Here is a 17,130-nt window from a genome sequence, read left to right as displayed (position 1 = left end):
AACCGACCAAAGTGCCATGAAAAAGCTCCTCACTAAAACCAATTTAGCGTTCGTGTATATTATTTGCTTCCATTTTTTGACGAACTTGTGTGCACAGATAAATAAAAATTAGCTGAACAACACTCACTCGAATACAACAGTAGGAGAAAAGAAAACGAAAACTCGACAGTCCTGGCGCAGGGCGGAATAAATGCGACATTATCAAAAGAAAAGGAAACACCATTAGATAGCGCCCCCACGACAGTCCGTTCTAGCTTATCGGAGAACCCGAAATTAAATCCGGCTAAGTACTATCACTTCAGTAGCACTCCTCAAAACTATACATGGAATGTTGTATGCTGTTACAACAAAAACGTAGCGTATTCTCATTTTGCTTGCCATTGTTTATGATTTAAATTTCGAAGTAGCTAAAGTCTTATTTTGCTGGAGAATTTAAACGGCCTCCGCTGTGTAATAAAAGACCACATGGAGCCAAAATTGTATTTACTTGATGCTTTCGATGGTCCTTAAATCGTTCAAGGGAAATAAACCATGATTCTTTGCCCATAGCTAAACATAAAAAGGCTCCGCACGACACTAACCACTTAAATCAAACCATCTTAACGTGGGATATGTTAAAGTGATCAAAAAGTGCCCGGAATACATTTAGAAAATCCAAATCACAAGTTTATTCCTCAAAAGTGATTTTATCGCATTCAAAGTACTCTCCATCAACAGCAACGTACTTATGCCAACGTTTGATCCAGCTCTCGAAACATTTCTGGAACTCTACCCGGAACGGGAAAACCGTAGTGGTTTTTTAACCCGATCAAATAGAAAAAATCGCAAGGAGTTGACCACAAATCCTTCCATTTTTGGCGAATTACTTCTCGTAAATGTCCCACAACGCCCAAAGAATAGGCCTTATTAACTTTCTGTTCAAAGTTAGTGTTGTACAATACCGTTATAATCCATAAAAACCATGAGCATCGCTTTCTTTTTTGGCTGGAAACTACGTCTCGTCTCCAGTAATGATTCGATTTTGATCAAGGTGTCCTTTTTGACACACCCTGCCGAAACAGTGCCTTTGCTGAGCCTACCGTTAGATGATTTGAATGATATGAAAAATAGTTGAAACCATTTAATTTTTTTTTACTTTGAATTTATTATAATTAGTAAATTTACATACGCTCGAATTGTAAATAAAATTTAAAAAAATTGTTCATTATCACTTATCACTTAATACGCCATGAATTATTACAAAAGTTGCAGGCATATACATATATAATTAACATACGCACTTACATATACAATATGCTAAGCATCCGTATGCAAAACAAACATACATAATGCGTAGCACAAAAAAATCTCACAATTATTTATGCGCTGAAATTTCATTTAAATTTATATGCGGCTGAACTTGAACAATTCGCGATAGCCTAACTATGAGCATGAACGAGTAGAAATAATATATGCACGTAAAGTATTACATTGTGAGACTTAATTATGAGAAATATTTTATTCGTCAGTTTCATAATTAATAGCTAAGCTTTTGTTAATCGTTTTGGATTCAAATATAATAATTGTTGCATATATTAACAAAATAATAATGAGGATCGTAATCAGTTCTGTAAAATTTTCTATTCTTGTAATAAGTTTAGTAAGATGTGCAAAATTCTGTGATTTCCATGAAACTGAAACTGATGTGCGCACTTAATAAAAGACTATATTTCTAATAAAGCCAAATAGAAGCTTCTAGGAAGTATTTACTATCAAAGAATGCCCACTTTTCTTCCCAGCAATATAATCCTATGTTCGTTTGCCGCTATTTTCTTGGCATTCGTTTACGCTTTGTGCGCAATTCAGCAACATATTTACGTAAATATTTCATATAGTCACTCATAAACGTGGTGTAGGCCTGCAAGTCGAAAATGGGTAGGTAAATTTTACTCAGCACTCGTGTACGACGAAGGCAAAGCTAAATACTTACAGTGTCTAGCACATAGCGCGGTATGTAACCTTTCAAGTCCAAACACAGAATCCAGTCGAATATGCAAGCATCTGATTTGCCTGCGATTTCATGTAGCGCAAATCCAGCCACAATATTTTCGCCGCTTGGATATTGAGAAAGGAGAATAAAGATATAATTATAATTTGGCGACCAATTTTTGGTTCGAATGATTTAGCAATTAATTGCGCTAATGCTTTACTTTTTGATAGATAGACAAAATTGAATGTAAGTGCATGCGTATCTCGATCCAGAACTTCTGCGCGCCATGCATCATGCATTCATACCTACTTATATTTATTAATCTAATAATTTGTATCATACGCTTTTTTTCTTATTTTTGAACTTTTGACACTTACCGTATATACTTCGAAGTTGGCGGCACTGGTGCATAATCAATGCTAATAGCAGCACTCAAGTATACTTTGCTTGCACCCAACTTTGCACTTATTCCCGCCCCATCACTCATATCAGCACTTTCGTGTGGTGCATTTTGCATTCCCACGCGCGCCTCCTTCTGCACCAATTGCGCTAAGTCATCCATTTTGTCCTGAGCATCCTCGAAACAATCTTCTTGTAACGGTGGCGGTTCGTCTGGATCAATACGTATCACCGTACTAAAATCTTTTGCTCCCAAACTTCTGCTTAGCGTTTTAAATGCTCGCCCAGCTCGCCCACTCTTTACACTACCACTACGGCTATCTGCATCGCCAGCGCCACGAATTGCACTACTACTGCTGCTGGGGAATTTTGCACGATTACTTTCAACACTGCTGGGCTGTGTGGTTGGTACAGAGTCATCATCTGAGACGGTGGATACGCTACCGGGGCCAGCTGTGTCGCTGCCACTCTGCGCTTCATCATCATCATCGGATACTTCGCAAATTTTGCCATTACGGAAGAGGCGCCAACAGCGAAGATTAATGAAATCGCGACTTTTCACCATACCACCACCCCCACCTACACTCGCCTGGTAAGTGATGTCGGTGTAGGAGTTAATTTTCTGCAATATATCGAGATTGTATTGTATTGTAAAGGTTTTGACAATTTTAAACATAGTTTACATGCACGATTTTCGATTCCAACAAAGTTGGATTCCATTTCGGAACATTTTCAATTTTATAGAAGAGTTCGTCCATCAATGCCTTAGGTGGATATTTGATGCGAGCCTAAAAGAGGAATTAAAAAAATGTAGTAAAATATATGTAAATATATTTCGTTGTTGCTGTAGGAGCATAAAACATCCCTTCAAAATTTTTAGGAAATAAAATTAAATCTGTTGGTCCAATAGCATTGGCCCGACTGTCGAAGGAGAACCCGAACTTATACAGAGAGTTCCATCCATACTTGACACATGAGAACTTTCGATATCTTTGACAGTTGTTGCTCGACTGGTTTCCCCTATAATGGTTTAGAAACGTCTGCCGCGGAACGCGCAGAAGTCGTGAAGTTTTATTTTGAAAATAACTCTTCGAATATCTTAACACAGGGAACACAATAAAGACTCTCATGCCGAAATTCGTGTCTTGTGGGAATGTTGCAACTGTATGTCAATCTCAGTGAATACATACATCGCGGAGTTTGAAGAACATTTAGGCTGTTCAAGATTCCCACAAGAACCACGGGAGCTTCTTTCGCCATCGTTCATGTGTCAATAGTGACCGATATCGGTCCGCGATCACCGAATTTTTGTAGCCATTCTTCGAGGAAAACCAATTGGAGGATGGATGTTCCCTCTGCGGCTTTTCTTCAATAACGGCGATATCGACTGACCTCCTCGCTCGCCCGATTATACAGCGCCGGAATTTTTCCTATTGGACTACTAAAAGCGAAAGGTGTGAACTTATAAACTTCAAACAAGGTCAATATCTGCGAAGAAATCGGCGCCATTGCCCTAGAAACACTCCAAAATGTTACGAAAAATGCAAAAAACAGCATCCAAATGTGCGTAACTGGAAATGGGCACCATCTTCTCGATTTACGTTCTATGACACAATAAATTGTATTTGTATTATACGAATACCGGGGCTAATCGAAAGTGCTGCCTTTTTAACAGTTATTCAGTAATTCGTATTCTAATTTGTCAAGTATAGTTGGAACACTCTGTGCTTGCCAAGCACTATAACACCAACATCTACCGGAATACATAAGTTTTAAAAACGTTAAAATAATGGTCGGGTTAGGAATATTAGAGCCAGTCCATTTTATACACAATCAAAAATAGCACTAAAGCAAAATTTCAGCGAAATCCGTGAAAATGCACCAGAGTTAAAACTGCCGCACGAGCCCTTCCAAATTCTTCCGAACAATGCCTACCTGTTCATAATGACGTACTTGATCTCCCAGCTAAAGAATTTATTTGCAAGAAACTAATAAAAAACTGGCATAAGAAACAAGCAGCTTCCTAGACTCTTGGTAATAATAAAGAAATAATAATAATAGACTATCGACTGGCTTTAAACGGCATTCACAGACCGACAATGAATGCACACTTCGTGAGCTCCATTGTCGGGGTACCACTACCACCATTACAAAGGAAGCGCTCAAGTTGCGTCGTTCGAGATACTAGCACAATTACTACAACAATTTAGGCCGTGTTTAGTGGAGCAGCTACTATAACAACAATTCATTTAGAAATGTAACGTTGGCAAGCTTTTGGGAAGTACATAAATACATTAACTTTTTTCCAACACTTACTGTAAGTCTATAAATCTTCCCCAACTTATCGCGTTGCGTGCTGCGGATTGTATCACCTTTATTGGTGACTTTTTCAACCTTCCAATCCGACGACTCGAAAAGTTCGTATGCCCTACGCACACAATCCAAAGCCATTTGATGATATTCTTCGTCCTGTAAAGATAAGATGACAGCTATAACACATCGTAATGTTTATCTAGAAAACGTTAGCCTTAATACTGAATGACAACCTGCTGCATATGAACTGAGTTTTTGAAAATTTGTCGATTTATGACTTGAATACCAAGACCACAGATTACATTTGTGGTGTGTTTTAAAAGAAACTTCATTTTATATATTTATATTTCTATATATGTGCATGTATATATGGATGCATGCAGAAGAAAAGATTTGCCTATAACTTTGCGTCACTTTACACATTTGAATATCCCTAATTTAATATTCAACTATGTAAATCTTAAAGCGTTCATCCGAATTTATAGTGGCTTGCTGATTTAGAATAAAGCAAGCGGTTTGTTATTCAAATAAATAAAGTTATTCAAGTGAAAAACGAAACACAAAGTACAATACATATGTATGTATGTATGTATGTCTACGCGCGATGCAAAAGTGATTACCCAAACAGATGGTTGATACTGTTATCAAAATCACCATCAATATTTGAGCTATCCTTTAGGAAATTTAACTGCAAATAAGTTTGATGGCGATTTCTAAACTTTGCATGCATAAAAATGTAGATAGAAAAATATATTATATAAAGTGAGTGCTCGCCTACATCTACACCTTACGTTTGCGTTTATATACACACACCTGTTCCTCATCGTCATCGTCGCTATTGTGCATCGTTTCCAGAGGTGAATAAAACACGCTTTCCGGCGCATTACGTTCCGGCTGCGAGGCCAAAAATGGCGCCATCATTGGGGAACGCTGATCGGGAGTTGTTATTGCTACAGCGATTAAGTAAAATAAAAAATAAAAATTTATATCATTATTTATTTATCAAATGCTTAGTATATCTCGACTAACAAGAGAAATAACTGCGTGCGTGACGCTCCTGTGGTATAACGCGACAATCCAGGAACCAGGCCTCTCCCCAAGCAAGCACAAATGACGTTATTATCAGTATCACTTCAAAAACCTGTTGGTGCGAATCCACCCACTGAAAACAAAAAAGTTATTTATTCTATACGAGGTGTTTTTGAAGAGTAAGTTGACTTTTATTTTTCGCCAAAAATATTTATTTATTTATTCATCATATATATTTATATATTCACAATATATATTTTGTCCCCTTCAAAGTTGTCCCCCTCATATAAAATAAACTTGTGCCAACGTTTTTTCCAATCCCCGAACCACCTCTGACCAAAAAGCGTTTTGGTATGACCTCCGCAATTGTGGCGAATCTCCTTCTTTTCAAATAAGAAAACAAATACCAGAAAAAGTCACAAGGGGACAGATCCGGTGAGTACGGTGATTAACACGTTGACTGCCAATGTATCACTGGTGATCATTTCAAAAACCTACCCCCTGGTGCCAATGTATCACCGGTGATCATTTCAAAAAACTACCCCCAGGTGGCAATGTATCACCAGTGATACACGCTTAGGCCCCTAGATTTTAGGGGCTGGGACCCTAACGGAAAGAGTTTTGGGAAAACTGAAAGTTTATTTTAAAAGAAAAAATATTTTATTTAAATGAGAAAATTCAATTCAATTCTGGAAACAGAAAAAAAAAATATTTTTTGTTTTTAATTTTAATGTAGTTGTTGAAAATGTTTAAGACATAGGTATGGTGACCTCTGACATTGGGCGCAGTATGTTGCCACTAGTTTGGCCTTCTTCCTGGCGACTGACGACGAGTTTGTCGTCTTTAATTCTGAATAGCACATGCCGCAACGAAGTCTCTTGCGCCTACCATCCTTTGTTGCTTCTGTCGACGTTATTAAAAAGTGTTTTCCCTGCGGAGGTGAACGCGCTATTAAAGCGCTATCTTTTCCACTCATGAAAAGGATAATGCTTTGACGAAAATCAGATATTTGCATTTTATAAGTTTTTGACACTGTTTCAGAGGACTGGGCATTATCTGCGAAGTGAATGAATTTGAGCAAGATCTGGATCCGGTTACGAGCCATAAATTGTGGGACGAATGCGTTTTTGAACAATGTGCTTGGTTTCCAATAGTCGGTTATTGCAGGGTATTTTACCATTCCCATATACATGACAATGGCCAGAAACTCCATGATCTCCTGGCGATCAGTTTCTTTCCACATATTCATCCTACTGCTGCTGCGAGTACCGATGCCAGTTACTTGAGAGTTTACATTCCTATTTGTCTCTTCAACAATAATAACCAATATTTCATCGGTCAAAAACTTTCTGTAATATTGAAATGGCGTACCGGCGTCATATTGCAAAACCTAGGGTGGATTGGTAAATTCTTCTAAATTCTTCAAAGTCTCTCCGGTAGCAGGCGAGGTCCATGCTGGCGTAGTTTCCGTCTGTTCTTCATCAGCAGTATTATTAACATTTGTAGCACTAACATCGAGGTTTTCATCAATACTGTCATCACTCCTTGTATCACTGCCTGAATCTGGGATGTACTCATCTTCATCTGGACTAAAATCCTCACCACTAACACTGGAATTTTCCATTGAATTCAACGCGTCACGTATTTCCTCGGAATTCATAACTTCACAACTTCACTTCACTATATTTCACTGTAATTTGCAACCAACTGCTCGCTATGAACTCAAGTTTGATATTGATTTATTTTGATTTACTTCTTCGAAATGTGATCACCGGTGATCTGCTGATAGTTTAAAAAAAACGGCGTCAGGAGCGTGACTTTTATTCCTGGTAAAAATATCTCGTTAAAATTCAAACGGGAACATGACTTTTTTTGCTTGGCACCTGGGGGTAGATTTTTTTTGTGATCACCGGTGATACGTGGCAGCCAACGTGTTAAGGCAAGATTACGGTGTTATTTTTGGTAAAAAAAAATTCAGTTTTTTATCCAATTTTTGATAGCAGAAAAGCCCCGAACACAACAAACCACATCTAACCTTTGTATCTGTCAGAGAAAAAACTAAATCAAGACATGTATACTAACTAGAGCTCTCGATTTTGTTTGCCCATTTTCGATCGGCCGGGGAAATTTGTAACGAGTACACGCACACATGCGTAATGTGATGGCTCGAAAATTTTCCAGCGTGAGCTCGAGTATATCGAGCTTTTTCGAGTAGTTCGGGCAATACTTTTGATAATTCAAATTTTTTTAGCACTTTTTTTTTAGTTTTTAATTTAACATTAACAATTAACAATTTTTATCAAGCTGTTCAAATTATTCAAAACCAACCTGTCGAAACAGCATGCTTCCTGGGCCTACCCCTAGATGAGCTAGACGGGGACGACCGATGATATGCTTACACAGACAGGGCTACCTATGCTGTTAAAACAACAACAAGAACAATTTAAAAGTTCAAAATTTTCGAACAAAGATTTGAGCAGTTGAGTAACGAACTAGTTTCGAGCGAGTATCGACAGAAGTTCTAGTACCGACATCAAAAATCGAATATATTGCCCCCGAAATTTTAAAAGTCACCTTACTTTTTGAACACACCTCATATATATTTTTTAAATTTAATTAATTATGCAATGAAAAATTTAAGTAAAACAAAAATTTATATTTTCACTCACATCGTAAACGAATACTTTGGAGATTAAAAATAGGCACGAACCGCTCGTTGATAGCTGTAATTTGAAAATGATATGAAATAAAGTTTAATGGAATATGGAGAAACAATCAACATTATTATAATATACCAACATATACATATACATACATGTTGAATGGCTGTACACACTTAGGTAAGGGTGTGTATATAATGTATACCCATATATTTAGAGGGAAAAAGCAAAGATGTGTGTATATGTATGCATGGGTTTACATGCGTAGACGTACTTGAATATTATATACATATATAGGGTGCATGCGAAAACAGAAAAAACTATTTATTTTCCTTTCTAATTGAGTGTCATAGAATTCTGATAGCACTTGCCATTGGAGTTTGAATGAAACTATTTAGTAAATAGAAAACTTTGAATGTTTGCTATATTTGTGAAGCAACTCATCGAAGCTCATTGTTACAAAAAAAAACGTATTTCTAAATTATAAATATTTTGCGGGTTTTCTTGTGCAAATCTAATATTATTTGCTCGTTATTTGCCTGCTGTTACTTGTAAGCAAACAAATTGTCGTCAAGTGATCAGAAAAGCAAGAATGAGTCTTCAACCCAGGGGAGAAATGAATCTAAATATTTTCCAGCCCTAAAAATAAAAGACGGCAACAGACCCGACCCCGCCGCAATTCTGTGTAATTTCAACCCGTTACCGCTGTCCGCTGCAATTCTGTTCAGAAGGTAAACCTCAGCATTTCATGAATTTAGACTTGTAAATGAATGCGATTGTTACAAGAAATAATGTCGAAGTTGAGTATAAAATATTATTAAATAGTGTGAGCTGGTTGAAATTAATAGCTTTATTTAAAAAAACAGCTTTAGAATTCTGAAACATTAAGCTGAAGCTCATTTTCGTATATCATTGTTTATTCCATTATTCGCATTTCGTTTATTCGCAATCTAAAAGATAGGTTTTTAAAACATAAACATACACTCCTTGGCTTTCAAACACTTTTTCTCGATAGTGTCTCGCACCTTGACAGCACATCGTCATTTTACAATTTACAAAAACTTTCATAATTTTTATGGTGATGACTTAGAAGGACATTTTGAGGAAGTTTAGATGAAAATAAATCTTTGGCATAAAATAATTTTAAATATGAAGTTCGAGGAAAGGGCAAAAACAGTTATCGAAGCCATAGAACTGTGTCGAAAAGATACACCACCGAATGTATTTAATTCATTAACTATTCTAGCAACTCTTTCCGTAACAAGTTGTGAGGATAAAAGAAAAAGTGCAAGAGGATAGAAAACAATTTAAAGAAAATATTTTATTAATTCACGCGACTAAAGCAGCTTGGTCCACGATTTCTTTAAACTACCTTAAATCAAGTTATGACTCTCCAAGTCGTATTTTTAGAGTAATTGTAAAGAACGGTGGTCATACACATTACTAAATAAAACAAAAAACAGTTAATAATCAAAACGTGAATCAAAAACTATCAGTTCGCGTAAAATGGGTTTTAATTTACAACTACCATCAAGAAAAAAAAAAATTTTTACCAATCAGTTTTCTTGCATCAAAATGAAATTATTGACAAGTTGTTTGATTACTCTGGAAAAAAATTTGACACTAATACAAAGGAAAACATTTGGATTTAAGAAGTGCGATGTCACAAGAGCACGCCTTTATACCTATAAAGACTCAAACTCTCACGGCGGTATACATTTTAGAAAAATTTGCTGAAAGCAAATCAAATTATGGTTCTTTCTATTTTGATGCAACTAAATGGCGTGGTGTGTTCCATTGTGATTTGCATCTTTTTTTTTTCATTAACCCACCGTTGGGCACCTGGGCCTGGCCAGACTCTTCTGCCCAGACTTTTCCGGCTTTGGACGTGAATCTAACATATTTCTATTATAGCTAACGAATTGAGCTACCAGGTAGCTTTCTAAAATTTAATTTTCTATCGATTTATGGATATAACCTTTTAAAAGGAATCCTCGGCAAAAAGGCGTTGTGCTTTTTTGATTATGACACTTTAGCAGTAAATGAGCGATTCATATTTATGCACCTAAATACACTGCATATATACTTGTACTACTTTCATTGCATTACTACTACATGGGTATGTGTATTAACTTACCGCTATTATAATCCAATGGTTAATATACAGCAAAGCATAAAAGAATGTCAGAACAATAAAACGGCATATAGCAGCCCCTACCACATCGAATAATGAGGTGCCAAAGGTGTAATGGACGATTTGCTTTTGAAATGCCTGAAATATATTGTCGCCATTGATCTGAAAAATAGAGTGAAATAATATTTTTTTTTATTTTACATTCTCTTTTTCTAAATAAGTATGTATTACCATTATGCAAATTAGCCATAACAACGCAACGAAAAATAAATCGAATGTCACGAAGAGACAGAAGAAACGTCTTATAACTGACATGCGACCATCCTGCATATAACCGCCGAGAAATTCTTCGGTGATTAAGTTGATGGAATGTGTGCGTGCTGTAAACAGTTGGAATTCTATTAGATTTATAATTAACTACTTCATATATTAAACAAGCAAGATTCGAAGTTGTTCACAGTTTTTAAAAGTTAAGAAATAGTAACAGACCGGTATAAAAATGTCAATGCTTATGTATTTATGTAGGAGAGTCTGACCACCACATGTACACGTAAATAGACAGAGGAGCTCTATCTAAATTTGTGATATTTTATTTATATTTTTCAATTTTTTTAAGTATTATCTTATATTCATTTAAATGAAAAACAAACTGCCAGATGGAAATTATCTTTTTCAAGTCTTTTATCCAAATAATATCTGTAACATTTAACATTTTTTCGATACCCTATATTTGTAAAGAACACTCGTGTTGCACACCAACTTACATATTTTAATGCATAGATACGAATATTTAATGATAAGAATTACTTACACATATCATAGCTGGGCGGGATGGGTCCACTCATATGGCTGCGGTATGCCATGGTGGTGCGAGAGCTAGTTATCAGCAATTCAGCAGCTGATCGTATTTCATCGGCATCGCTCACTGACATAATCTATTCCATTCGCGCATTCACACCCACAATTGAATATGTGCATATGCTTGAGGATGGAAACGAAAAGCTAATACGTTAGATGCATACTGCACTTCGGACTCTATTGCTCAACAGAAACCAAATAAAAGATTATATAATATAATATATGCATACTTATGTGTGTAAAATGGTATATACAGTGCACTCGCGGTAACTCGAATAGCCGCTAAGTCGAACGACGTGCTAACTCGAACACATTTTTTCCCCTATTGACTTCTTTGTAACTCGAACAATAAAAAAGCGCTATAACTAGAACAAAAAAACAAATTTATTTGTACACACATTCTTTTCAAACATGTACATTTTGTAATATACATAGATACATATGTAATAGTATATGTATATAAATTATATGTATACTAGTGTATTGTCCATATGAATATTTCGGCGTTAATATCCCGTTAGTTTTCTGGGAACAACATCTTGCATTGACCAAATTGCTTTAAATTTGTCATTTGTAGTATATCAGTGCACGTGAGTAATGGATCGTAAAAGGTTGAAGTGTTTAACATTAAAAGAGAGGGCTGAAGTCCTTAACAAAATTAAACGTGGACGTAGTGTTACTTCTCTAGCGAAGGAATATGGGGTAGCCAAGTCCACCATAAGTCTTATAAAAAAGAAAGATAAGGCAATTTATGGCTTGCACTAACGCTACCGGCAACCATAAGCTTAAACTTCTCGTTATTGACAAAGCAAGAAATCCTTGTGTTTTCAAAAATTTTAACTGTGGAGTACAAAAATTCCAAATCAGCCTGGATGACTTCGGCGATTTTCAAAGACTGGTTTCATAATTCGTTCGTGCCGCAGGTAAAATCCAGATTCATTAAAACAATTTTTTTAACCAAGTTAAATGACTTTAATAATTAGGTAAGAAAAAATTTGAAAGATGGGGACTACCTGAGAAGGCTCTTCTTCTAATTGATAATGCCCCATCACATCCCAACGAAATCGAATTAAAGTCCGAGGATGGTTTAATTTTAACTATGTTTATGCCGCCGAATGTGACACCATTGATCCAGCCAATGGACCAAAATGTAATTCGTATAACGAAACTATGCTACAGAAATTTTCTACTGGCTTCCATTTTCAACAATCGATCGAAAAATCGATATCGATGACTGTTTTTTTAACATAGCACACTCAATTGATAAGTCGAACCAATTCGATAAATCGAACAGCGCCTGTTTTAATTAGTTCGAGTTATCGCGAGTGCACTGTATTTATATTTACATAGATATAAATGTAAACTTATACTTATAAATACATAAGTCGTGCGTAGTCTTTATGAGTTTGTGTAAGTAAATATCATTTTTTTATTAATCGGTTACAGGTTTAGCCGATTTTCGTAATGCCTATGCTTTTGATCTCAAAAATCTCGACATGAAACATCAAAAATTTGAAGTTATTTTTGGAATTAGTTTTGTCTTTTTTAGAAATATTTGTACAAAAACCTCCGACGAACTATTCGTACACAGCTATGTTTATATGTAATATTAAGGATTTACAAAAAATTTCCACGGAAAGCTTCTAAAGCGCCAGTTCTTGGTCCCCACACAGTCTGTTCCGTGTGTCAGACCAGAGTACCTCGGAACCTGACATCAGTCAAATGCAACTCCATCATTGACTGGTTTCACTTTTGAGAATGCTCTGGCCTGTACATCATTCGAAACTGAACATATGACTATGTTGCTCCTTGCTGTAGAGCTCTGCACCCGTAACCGCCCAGTGTAGCGCAGCCGACTACCACCATCAGGCCACAACAACAACAGCGGTTCTACGTTACCGAAACGACCCGGATTTATATCCGGCCAAGGACTGTCACTCCAGCAGCATTCCCCGTATGTAGGTAGGGGGATGGTTTATGCTGCTACAACAACAACAACAACAACAGCGGTATGCACAGCAAGACAAGCCCATGCGTCCCTCACACACCGAATCGCGACACTCATGCCGGGGAGTTTTCAGCTTCCTCAACTAAACTGTAACGGACTCTTGAGTAAGATTAACGAGATAATCGACTTCAAAACTCCACATGGAATCTTAATAGCTGCGGTCCAAGACACAAAACTGCATGCTAGTGCTTCCCTAATAACCAGAGGGAGGTGCTAGAACGTTCACCAAAAAAATCACGAAAGAGACAATGGTGGTGGTGGCCTAGCGTTCATAGTCAACCACACTGTGCAGTATCGCCTCATCGATGAAAGCATCGACCGCAAGGACAGCACTTTAGAGTGTCAAGAAATAGCTGTCCGGTCAGACGATGCCGAGCTCGAAATTTTTAACATATACGTACTCCCTGTCACCCCTCTCGGCTGGATATCCCCTTGAAATTGATAAGCCTACCAAAGGTAAAAACCCTTTGGTTGTAGTGACTTCATTGTGCACCACAATCTCTGGCATTCAAGCCTACCAAACGATCGTAGGGGAAAGCTTCTGGTAGACTAGATAGACGATTCGACATTCAACACTGGCATCAACCACGTCCCCACCAGGATAGTGTGTAACTGCAGCACCTGGGGAAGCCTGCGAACTAAGGGGAGTCCTATCATCCGAAAACTTTCCTTCCCCAAGTAGTGACAACAATTGACTCCAGCTACACATCAGATGGCTTCCGCAGAGTGTACAGTACCACAGCAGCACTCACCGCCATAAACACCCAAACTAACCGCGGGCACAACCAAAGCCACCTCGCACGATATTAACCACCTTTTCACACGCCCCATCAAACCCACTCATCTAAAACTCCTATCTTTCTCAACCCAAACTGTCGAAACAGCAAGTTTCCTGGGCCTACCGTTAGATGACTTAGACGAAGACGACCCCTGACTAAAACGCACTGACAGGATTTGATGTTCCCACGACAGTCGGCTCTACGTAACCGGAATGACCCGGATTTATATCCGGCCGCCGAAGCCGAATGGGTTTCGGAAAACGTAGGTTCGAATCTCCGTGAAACACCAAAATGAAGAAAAAGTTTTTTCCAATAGCGGTCGCCCTTCGGCAGGCAATGGCAAACCTCCGAGTGTATATCTGCCATAAAAAAACTTCTCATAAAAAATATCTGCCGTTCGGAGTCGGCTTAAAACTATAGGTCCCTCCATTTGTGGAAGAACATCAAGACGCTCTCCACAAATAGGAGGAGGAGCTCGGCGAAACACCTATATACAGGGTGAACGATATGAAGTGTTACCAACTTCATACTGCTTGTATCTGTAAAACAGCTCATGACATCAACGTCAAAATTGTTCTAATGACAGTTCAATATATTGTTTATAAGCCATCAAGAGGCATTTGCGTCTCAGTTTTGTTGAATTTTTTTTTCTGTGATGGAATTTAAACGTAATAGTGTGAATGCGTTATATTTGGCTGGAAAATCTCAACCAGCTATTGTTCGTGAGCTCAGTCACCTCAAAGTGAATAAAATATTTGTGTATCGCATTATAAAACGTTACAATGATACTGATAGCATTGCAAAACGCTATGGAGGTGGACCAAAAATAACCGCAACAACGCCAGAAATGATTCGGAAAGTGGCGGCTCGACTTGAACGAAATCCACGTCGAAGTGGAAGAAAAATGACCAAAGAACTGAAAGACAGCATTCGACGCATATTGAAAAATGAGCTCAAGGTCAAGGCTTCCAAGTTCACGATCTTTCACCCCAGCAAAAAAAAAGCTCGATACGAAAGAGCAAAGGAGTTGTTGCGCTTGCACGAACGTGGCGAATTTCCTAACATTGTGTTTTCTAATGAAAAAAAGTTTGCAATTGAGCAGTTCATAAACACTCAAAACGACCGCGTTTACTGCTACAACAACAACAACAACAACAACAACAACCGCGTTTACTTAAAAAATCATGTTCCTTACTTCATTTCGTCCACACAATGGCATTCGAATTCGCCAGACGCTAATCCGATGGACTATTCCATCTGGTCCATTTTGAAGAGCAAGGTGAGGACTAAAAAATATGCCAGTATGGATGCGCTGAAAAAAGCGATTATACGAGAATGCAACTCATTTTTTGACCGCTTGAAGGCTATAGTCAAGGCAAAAGGTCATATCGAGCTAAAGTGAGTAAATAGTATGTTAAAATTGTAATTATTTTTGAACAATTTTGCCTTTAAAATCAATAAAAACTAATTTCACACAAAAAAGTTATGGTGTTTTGAATAGGTAACACTTCATATCGTTCACCCTGTATATACATATCGCACTTGTTACGTTAAAGCGTAACAACTCAAAATCTGAACATTTTCAGTAGAGACGAAAAACTGTTTCCGTGTAAATATTAATAATATAGGTATTACAAGGGAAAAAATATGTAATTGCACGAAAATATCATTAAAAACAATATAACGGTTGTTTCATTCTTATTTGTTTAGTAGTTGCGCTAAAATAACAAATTTTTGAGTGGTTACTCTTTTCCTTTTCTTTTTGAGTTGTTACGCTTTAACGTAACAAGTGCGATATATATATATATTCCATAAATATTATTGCATCTAATCAAGTGAACCGGACTGTATTGTAACTATACCAAACTATAGTGAAGCTGCGGAAGGCACCTTGATAGCAAATAATTGCAAAACTATTATTTCCGGAACATTGGGAGTTATAAAGGCTGTTCATGAACCACTCACTAGCATCTCCCCGAAGTTCGATTAGATAAACCATTATACTTTGCCTAAAATTGCCCATGTCCCACTATACTAAAACTGTCCTATATTTTCTTCTAAGCTTCACTTCAATTCATGAAATAGGCAGCCACAAACGTGATTTTAAAGTTCCTAAAAAACAGTATGGCCTCACTGTGAAGCAGTTGTAAAATTATACGCAGGAATGCCAGAAGTGTTATGAGAAACCACAATAAAACTTTTGCTGTTCACCCGCTTGTTTATATTTATATTTTTTATTTACTTTCCGGACCAATGATAAGAACTCATGTGCTGCTGTTTCATTTTGATTTTCACTTTTTGCACACACAACAAACTTTATTACATACATACTTCCTATGTGTAGTCTTATATTAGGTGACGCGGTGTGTCACTGAGTCATTAAATCGACTTAAATTTGTGATATCCCGAAAAACAACAGATAAATTTGCAGACCAAATATCCATATTCATAAAGTGTTTTGTACATACAATTGCATACATTTCATTACAGTAATGTAATGTTCTTCTTATCATAGAAACTACGCTTATAAATATATTTAGATGCATATATCCAGAATAGTTTTTCTACGCCAATATAATTGTTAATAAAAATAAAAAAAAACTTAAACATACCAATATCGCGATCGCACTTATGTCTACAAATATGCCACAAACAAAATGTCGATTAACTTAGACGTTTAAACTTTTATTCGTTTTTTAAGTTCTGCACAATTTACAGCCAATTAATATACATATGCTTATTTTCTTTTAAGATATACTCAAAGAACTTTTTGCCTGTAATCACTTCATTTATTCCAACACCAACAAAGCAAAATAATTAAATGTCATCAATCACTTGATTTTCGCGAATTCGTTAGAAATGTCAAACTGGTATGTTCAGTGAGGGTTCTTCATTTTTTCTCTTTTATTTTTGCAGTATTTCCTTAGTTCTGTTCACGTACCTGATAATTCACAATTATTATAAACTATCGCGTTTTAAAA

The 17,130-nt window shown here is 36.8% G+C and overlaps 1 protein-coding gene across 5 annotated transcripts; it reads right to left on the bottom strand.

Moving 5' to 3' along the window:
* Positions 1-1,445: 1,445 nt before the first annotated feature.
* Positions 1,446-16,978, bottom strand: LOC128866308 (steroidogenic acute regulatory protein-like). 5 transcript variants are annotated; one of them, XM_054106922.1, is made up of 13 exons: positions 16,762-16,978; positions 11,593-11,727; positions 11,316-11,506; positions 10,736-10,884; positions 10,508-10,666; positions 8,380-8,433; positions 5,711-5,843; positions 5,495-5,631; positions 4,685-4,837; positions 3,052-3,156; positions 2,347-2,990; positions 1,970-2,093; positions 1,446-1,897 (listed from the first exon to the last, which is right to left on the bottom strand). In XM_054106922.1, the coding sequence occupies exons 3-13, from the start codon at positions 11,434-11,436 to the stop codon at positions 1,805-1,807; spliced, it is 1,872 nt and encodes a 623-aa protein (XP_053962897.1). In that variant the 5' UTR covers positions 11,437-11,506; positions 11,593-11,727; positions 16,762-16,978; the 3' UTR covers positions 1,446-1,804. The 5 variants fall into 5 exon arrangements, with proteins under 5 accessions (XP_053962897.1, XP_053962896.1, XP_053962900.1 ...); XM_054106921.1 differs by having other exon boundaries at positions 11,316-11,485; XM_054106925.1 differs by lacking the exon at positions 11,593-11,727.
* Between the last annotated feature and the right edge of the window lie 152 nt (positions 16,979-17,130).

This window comes from Anastrepha ludens, chromosome 6, assembly GCF_028408465.1.
Source record: "Anastrepha ludens isolate Willacy chromosome 6, idAnaLude1.1, whole genome shotgun sequence".
Lineage (NCBI taxonomy): Eukaryota > Metazoa > Arthropoda > Insecta > Diptera > Tephritidae > Anastrepha > Anastrepha ludens.
The sequence above is the reverse complement of the archived record's forward strand: the minus strand, read 5'-3'. Positions and strand labels throughout refer to the sequence as shown.

Bases quoted from the DNA above. Each gene is read 5' to 3' on its own strand.
- LOC128866308 (XM_054106922.1), bottom strand. From the start codon at position 11,436: ATGTCAGTGAGCGATGCCGATGAAATACGATCAGCTGCTGAATTGCTG. The intron at 4,838-5,494 runs GTGTGTGTATAT...TTATCTTTACAG, and splicing joins ACGATGACGATGAGGAACAG to GACGAAGAATATCATCAAAT. The intron at 1,898-1,969 runs GTAAGTATTTAG...TTCGACTTGCAG, and splicing joins CGCGCTATGTGCTAGACACT to GCCTACACCACGTTTATGAG.